The sequence below is a fragment of the Nelumbo lutea genome, chromosome 3, assembly GCF_056320005.1.
Source record: "Nelumbo lutea isolate HS-2025 chromosome 3, American lotus-T2T, whole genome shotgun sequence".
NCBI classification, from domain to species: Eukaryota; Viridiplantae; Streptophyta; class Magnoliopsida; order Proteales; family Nelumbonaceae; genus Nelumbo; species Nelumbo lutea.
Genome location: NC_142686.1, coordinates 7113773 through 7121721, shown reverse-complemented (window position 1 = coordinate 7121721; position 7949 = coordinate 7113773). Strand labels below are relative to the sequence as shown.

Genomic DNA, 7949 nt, shown 5'->3' with positions numbered 1-7949 from the left:
ACTGCCAAATGAACTAGACTATTGTAATAAAAGGAAATTCGTCAAAAAAAAAAAAAACAACATAAACAGTGCATTACCAGCATAACCTTAAAATCATCTTATTATGCTGGCCTTACATGCCCAATGTTTTCCTTGGGGCTTGGGGCTTGAGCCCCATCTAACGGTGAGTCCCGATTGACTCACTCACTATAAAGGTGAAAGGGTATGGCCGTATGGGGCCCCAGACGGCCAGACCCAATCAAAGACAACCCCAGATTCAAGATGTTCCCGTAAAAATTGAAAATAATGATTAAAATAGTAGTTTAGAAAAGAATAATTATTGTCACATACTCACATTACGTTCTTATTTTTCAGTTCAATCACGAATCCATAGAATTATGAAACTACTTTAGCAATAAATGTTTATATGAAAATGCAATATAAATTCTAAAAAAACAAAACCCAAAATAGAAAGGAAATGGATCTGGGTGTTAAAATTCTACGCTAGTATTGACCGAGAAGGGTGATGAAATCGAAAAGTAACGAAAATACAGTACTTAACGTTGGTTTAATTTGAGTTCTTAAGTACATTGTTACCATTGCAATCTTTATAGATAGGCTCTGAAAACAAACTGAGAAAGGTAAAAACAAACTTCCACTATGAAATACGGGTCGTGGTTGGGCCATTTCACTCTTCCATTGCATCATTTCCTTCGATAACTTCCACTTTCTCCTTCAACGGAGTAATCTTTGTTGTCAAAACCTCTGTCACCACAAAAAAGGTCAACAGAAATAGAGCATGTTAGCTTGGCATTCAATAACATATTGTAATAATACGGAGGAAGATGGGATTTAACGATATCAACACCAAAAGGGAACAAGAAATTGATAGTCTGATAGACATGTTACGCACACTTGTCATAAATCACACGATTATGTAGATTGTCGTAAATCCAAGCACGTCCACATAAAACTCTTGGGTGAAGTCTTTTTAGAAAGATTTTCCAGCAGCCAAGATGGCCGAAAAACATATTTAATTATTCAGCTTTGGGGGTATTGTTTTTAAAGACAAAGATCGTTTGACAAGTGATTAGGTCTACCAGGCATTTAAAAACGCATTTAGAAGCTATTTATCACGTTGAAACTTGAAAGACCAAAAAAATACTTCATTTGAAGCCTCCCGAAATTGGTGTTTTTGGTCTTTTTGGGCCTTTCCATGCATACATCTTTTGGTCTTACCAGCTTTTGATTACCAAACGGAAAAAGACTGGTTTTCAGTCTTCCATACATGAAAAGACCTTGGAGTTTGGAGTGATTGCCGAAGCAGGGAAGAAGAAATCACTGGCCAGAACCAAAGAGAAATAAGAATTCCTGAGACAAGAGTTTGGAGTTTTAAGTGATTGAATTGCAACTGGTTTCAGCTGGAGAGGGCTGTTAGGATGTTAATGGTGGCACAAGTAACAAGCAAGTCAACAGTAAACCTAGATCTGATTTACTAGTTGTCATTGACATCTATCCCTCTCTCCAGAATGTGAAATAGGGAACTACAGCTATGTTTTCAGTTCTTATGTAATGGGGACATGTTGGGGGACTCCGGACTCATAAAATTTACATCAAGGTATGAACCTTTGCCCATTGAACAATCTAAGATCCAGTTTCAGCTGTAGAGGGCTGCAAGATGTTGATGGTGGCACAAGTGAGTCAACAGTAAACCCTAGGGCTATAGGTTTTCAGTTTACTCACTTGTGCTAGGACATCCAGCTCAACAGTTTGCCAACCAGTTTTCTCCCCAGGTGACAGGTCAAATGTTGTAATCATCCAGGTCAATGACAAGTTGAAAACATTTGCTTAGACCACACCCCTTCTCGATTGACGAATTTTACGACCAACCAAAATCAACTGATCAGTCAGAATCAGCTAGTTTATAGTTATTGGAAGATCACATATCATACTGTCATGACTTTTCAGATGATGTATTAGTTGACTGCAAGAACAAATTATTTATTTACTTCATGCAACACACCCCTAGACATGACACAAGATTTCCAGCAGTTTTTTTTTTTTTTTTCAAAATCGAACCAAGTTGGGTGTAAAAATAAAAACAAGTGAATAAACTAATATAGACATTTTAATTTGAACTTCAAACATTACCACTTATGCTTGACAAATAAATAAGCAATTCCACGTGATATATCAGTGAAGGTAATTACTAACCAGTCAGACCCTTGGGGAAAGTGTAGCCTTTAGAACTGACATAGGTCCTAGGGTTTGGCATCTGGTGGTTCCTCAGGTACTCTTTGTGCCCCTGCATTACCAGCATTAACAAAAGAACTATATAGCTAAATAAGATAACAAGTCAAGAACTACTTTCCAAATGTGGGGTACAATGAGGATAAACAAACCTTGGTTATTACGCAGACATCAACATTGCTTCCACTGCCCAAGTCATTGAAAATACCAGAGCATATAGCCTCACATACAAGCTCTATTCCCTCTTCTCTCTGCAAAGAAACACCCAAAAACCTAAATTTCCAGAATCATGAACTAGTGTCATTAATTCTCTAGAACCTTGGGATCCAGCATTAAAATGAAAAGCAACTTCTTTTCCCTGCTAAAGATCACAAGGAAAGTACTAGTTGTTCAATCTATTTGATAGAAAAAACAAAGATGAACATTCTATAGCAAACCACCACCATGCTATCACTTACGATGTGGATCCAATATCCACCAAAATTCCGGAAGGTTCATGTTGAAAATTCGAGATTGAATTGTTGAGGGCATGTAAGTCCTCCATGCTGGATTGTTTATAAATAGGATTATACATCACAAGTGCATTACAACTATTTAATTGAACTAATAGCAGACCGACTTACAGTCAGGCCTTCTCTGTACTTTGACTCAAAGACAGCCATTGCAGCCAAAGAACCCGAACCCATTGTAGCAAATGGCAGAGTGTCAGTTGAGCCATGAGGGTATATCTGCATCACAAGGCATTCTTGTTATAAAGGTCAACACATTGTTAGAACCAGAAAAGATGGGGTGTTTTGGATGCCTAAACTTACTGTGTGCAAATGTGGTCCAGTGATGTCAACTCCACCAAGTACCAAAGCAGCACTGACATATCCTTGGTAACTAGACAAAAGATGAAGCAGTTAGACACAAGTAGGATATGCTTCCACTACGTAAAACTCAAATATTGCTATGACAGCATGCCGGATTTTTCTTTTTTTTTATTCGTTGCTTAATTTAGTTTTTTTATCTTATCAGTACTCAAGTGACAAATATTTACCTGAAAAGATGAGACTTTAGAAGGGTAAGAGCTGTAATAACCCTTGATTCTCGACCAGTATGATAACGATGTAGCTGCAGCTGGGAGCTAACCATGTCTAACAAAAGACAAATATAAATGAAGAATCCACATGACAATATACTGATAAAAAAAAAAACCCACATGACAATAAGATATGAAAGGATATTGTTCCACGGCAGTGTAACTATTGTAAAACCAAATGCATGTTATGATGCAAACCATAATAAATCTTGAAAAATACCTGTTACTGCTTCAGTATCAGCAGCAGTCCCTGCTCCACAACAATAAATATTAGGTGCAATGTAATGGATTTTCTCACAGTTCTTGTCACAAACTATGGGCCCTTCGGTGGCTCTTGTATCTGCTCCAAGAATGACACCATCCTGACGATAATTTCAAATTAATAAACCCAAAGAAAACCCTGTGATCCAAGAATTAGAACCTATATCTAATGAAATAAGAAGACATCAAATATGATTAAGGCTCAGATGATGAAGATGAGGATTATGATAAAATAAAAGATGCATGAACAATCCTTCTTGTATTTATACCAAGAAGATCAAGAATTATCAATTTTGATGCCAATAACACTCATGCTGGAAAAAACTTTCTTTATTGAAAAAAATCACAGAAAAAATTTGCATTGTTGTTCTAATGACAATCTATGTTAACTGGAGGGAGATAAGAGGCATCAGAAATAGAAGTTGGGCACTATATGTACGTATGTATATACTTTAATATTTAGATTTTAGTGTTCAAATACGTATCCTTGTCTTCCCCTTTACAAATAATGTAATAACTGATGGAAAAGCGAAGAAACAAAATGTCAAAACCACATATTTCCAAAAAAAAAAGAGAAGGTAACATCTATTCCACCTTGCAGGAGCAAATAAAAAAGGATTCAATCGACAAGGCCCCTATTGGTTGTTCTGATCATATCTTTAATCTCCTTAAAACATGGAGGAAATGAACTATTCCATTCATTCTAGCAGTAGCAGTAGCACCAACTAGTCTACTCCTAATTATTGAAGAGCCCTCCAAGGAGATTGCTACTCACACAGTGCCAAGCTAGATTCTCAGCGATCACTTGCTAGTTGCTACTTTCTCTCCATTTGTTTCCATGAGACAAACCTAAAAAATCTCGGTATAGGTCTGTTGGACCATGCAATACATCCTTCTATTGACTGATGTGATCCTTCTACTCCCACCTGAAGTGCAATGTGCTTGTAAAATTCTTGGAAATTTCTTCACTACACAGTTCCAACTAAAGGCCCTTAGCTGCCTTTCAATTACCCATCATTGCAACCTTAGATTGCTGCATCAATATTTACTTTCGAAGCCCTCTTCCATAGCCTATCATTCCCCTGCCTGAAACACCATAGCAACTTCTCAAGGAGGGACAAATATAGAGGACACCTTCTGCCGCTAGAAAACACATCCAGTGCAACCAAATGCACTTTGTATTGTTGTTGTTTTTTATGTGCAAAGTGCACTTTCTATTTTCCTAAAAAATTTCAGTAATTTTTTCACTCTCTTATTTTCTTGGCAACCAAAGGAAGCTTAAAACCTAATTAGAAAACAAGAAAAACTGGGAGACAAATTAAGTGGAACCCATGATGATCAACTTTTTTAAAATGTTTGATATAAAACTCTCCAAATTTCAATGAAAATAATGGTCCCTTCATAAGTATTTTTTTATCTCTGTTTGCCAACCAAAGGATTTGCAGAAAGTGGGGCTAGATCACAACTTCGCATACTTTCTTTTAAAGCAATTAGCCATGATTGCGTATTTACGTTCTTAACCATGCCAGATCTACCAGAGGACAGCATATTCCTCCCAAAACCCAGTCTAAGACACATTCCCACCTCCAATCAAGTATTATTTTTCATCCATCAGGAATTCTCATATTCCGAAAGAAGGTGCCTTTCTATGTGGTATCTACAAATTAATCCATGCACTTCCAAAGCAGCTTAAATTTCAATTTACCAATAAAACAAAGATGTAAGCAGTAGGTGGCAAAGGTGGATAACATGAGCCAAATACTTTGACCCTACAAATTTCTGATTTCCACTGCAGAGCTATAAACATTCAAAAGATCAACGACCCACACTCTATGCACCAACGCCCGCCCGTGAATTGGCATCAATTCCGAGCTGGCGCCTACCCTGGCAGTACTTTGAGCCTACAAATTCTGACCCTGGGCTGACCGGTCATTCTCCCAATAAATAAATGACCTTCCTATTGGATAAATAGCTGTTCGTCCAGGATGCTAACATTCCTTCCAAAAACTGTAACCTAGATACCTGTATTTACACTTTGATGCCTAGATTTCCTGTATATGCCTAGCATACCAGTGTTGGAACAATGCATATGAGACTAGAAACTGCATAGACAATTCTAGGTGAACTCTATAGAATTAATGCTTTTAAGGTATGTAAAATGGTATGATTTAGAAAATTATACCATAAGAAACTGTATACATTAGAAATTTAATAGAATTTGGAAGGACATAAGTCTTGAGAAATGATACTTAGCTTCAAAAACTAGACAGAGAAGCATGATATATCTACATTATATGGAAATATACATATTTATGTCCATATGGACCATATCTCATCTGGGATTTTAGGAAATGGAGAGCTATGTCACCATCTCCTGTATATGTGTTCATGTTGCTATCTGTATCTGGGCATCAATAGGTTCTACAACCCAAGCAAAGATCTAGCTACCCTATAACACTCCACCTTACCCAATGAGGCAATGACCACTTCATGCACAATCCCCAATACTGAAGTCGAATATACACTCAGAAACATGCACACCATAAAGCACTATACCAAGTTCTTTAAAGAACCTTCTTAGACCAAATTCCCATTGGTTTGAATTTTACATATTGCAAATTGCATCTTATCCCTCTACATGTCCTGTTATAATTACTCTTGGATGGAAGGAATATTAGTTAAAATTCAATAAGCACAGCTGCACTTGTCAATATCTAATTGAATCTGCCATCCGAATCTGAACCTGTTTTATACAGGGAAGACAGGCATTAGATTATCTAATCCTGTTGTATTTCCTTCTTTAATAGAAACATAAAACGCTAAACAGCCTACTAGCTTAAAGCATTGTTCTAATTGTAAATTATTAATTATAAAGTATCATCTATGGTAAATTTCAATTTTAGAATGCAGCATTCGTTACAATGCCAAGGAAACCTTCAGACGGAAAGAATGAGCAATAAATGGCACTCTTTAGACAAACGGTATTGTAAATCACATACCTTGAAAACTAGACCAACAATGGTAGTTCCAGTCTTCCGAAAAGATGGTGGGTGAACACCCTTTGAAATGAGCATCTCATTTCTTCTGCAGAGATCAAAACTAAACCCACCCTTGGGAGGAAGATCAACAACTGCTTTAGACATATCTGATTTCCGATGAACCTGCAAAACAAAGCGCTTAACAACAACCATGTATAAGTGATCATAACATGGTTTAGTGTCAGACCCTCAGTAAAATGCACATAAAAATAGAGTGTGAAAGGCGACGAGACGAGAATATGTGATTAAAGAAATTAAGACAACTACATCAAAATAAGTAACCTTAAACTAAACATGGTTATTAACCACAAAGGAGAACAGGAGCGAGAAATCCAGATTCTAGATTTGGGAAAATTGAAAGAACATATACATCGTGACTTGCATGGTTAAGAGAAAAGAAAATGAATTAGCGGAGAATAAAATTACAGAAATAATGGTACAATTTATACGAAATTGAAAGAACCCATTATAGCGTCTGCATTGACGAAGCCCTAGGTTTTAAGCTTTCAATTACAGGATCGATTAAACTAAATATCGACAATCCTTTCTTTTTCCCCTCAAAACCCTATAATAATCAACCAAGCCGAAACTTACAAGAAATTGGAGACGCAAATAGATTGCCCGAGAAATAGTTCAACCAGACTCAGCTCAAGATGCTTAGAGCACAGAGCGAGGACAATAGTTACAGACTTGGAGCAGAAGAAAGGGAGGGTTCTACACTTATTTTGCGATTTTTCTTCCGGTTTTTCAACTTTCCTTTAAAATAGACCTGCTCGTGTACCTACTATTACAGACCTTGAACTCTTATCTCGAAATCAGAACCGTAGATTAACACTTTCAAAACATGATCAGGACCCATCATCACGCATCACAGTGTTAACATCCTACTGTGAGAGTATATATGCTATTCCTACCGTGCGTATTTTATAAAAAAAGAGCAAGGTTTAGCTGTTTAGCGGGCTGTGGAATCAACGAGACAATGACCCTGGCGTGTAACTTTATCATTAGCCAATCTGAATTTTAAAACAACTAATAAACGTGAAAGCGAGCGCGCAGTGGTGCAAGCCGGCGGACTGGGCCGAACAATGCAGGCTCAACCCTAATATTGGGTACAAGGGTGGAGGTTGAGGTTAAGTCCGAACTGTCTAATCCGAGCCCAATCCGAAATGTATTTAGGTTGGGTTCGGATTGGTCAATCAGCCTACGTTAAAGTTTAATATACAAAAATATGGATGCATGTAAACGTATATATATGCATTTATATATGGTTTATTAAATATATATATATATACGTAAATAAGTCCAAATTTTTGGGCCAAAGACGAGCCCGATGCCCTAAA

The 7949-nt window shown here is 37.1% G+C and overlaps 1 protein-coding gene across 2 annotated transcripts; it reads right to left on the bottom strand.

Moving 5' to 3' along the window:
• Positions 1–464: 464 nt before the first annotated feature.
• LOC148862650 (proteasome subunit beta type-7-A-like) lies at positions 465–7612 on the bottom strand. Of its 2 annotated transcripts, none has more exons than XM_088980827.1 (9): positions 7204–7612; positions 6571–6747; positions 3531–3672; positions 3269–3365; positions 3042–3111; positions 2853–2957; positions 2382–2480; positions 2194–2284; positions 465–744 (listed from the first exon to the last, which is right to left on the bottom strand). In XM_088980827.1, exons 2-9 carry the CDS (start codon positions 6712–6714, stop codon positions 668–670), a joined length of 825 nt encoding a protein of 274 aa, XP_088836953.1. In that variant the 5' UTR covers positions 6715–6747; positions 7204–7612; the 3' UTR covers positions 465–667. The 2 variants fall into 2 exon arrangements, with proteins under 2 accessions (XP_088836953.1, XP_088836954.1); XM_088980828.1 differs by having other exon boundaries at positions 6571–6732; positions 7204–7582.
• Between the last annotated feature and the right edge of the window lie 337 nt (positions 7613–7949).

Bases quoted from the DNA above. Each gene is read 5' to 3' on its own strand.
- LOC148862650 (XM_088980827.1), bottom strand. From the start codon at position 6,714: ATGTCTAAAGCAGTTGTTGATCTTCCTCCCAAGGGTGGGTTTAGTTTT. The intron at 3,112-3,268 runs GTAAATATTTGT...TCTTTTGTCTAG, and splicing joins CTAAAGTCTCATCTTTTCAG to TTACCAAGGATATGTCAGTG. The intron at 745-2,193 runs GTTAGTAATTAC...TTGTGGTGACAG, and splicing joins TTTCCCCAAGGGTCTGACTG to AGGTTTTGACAACAAAGATT.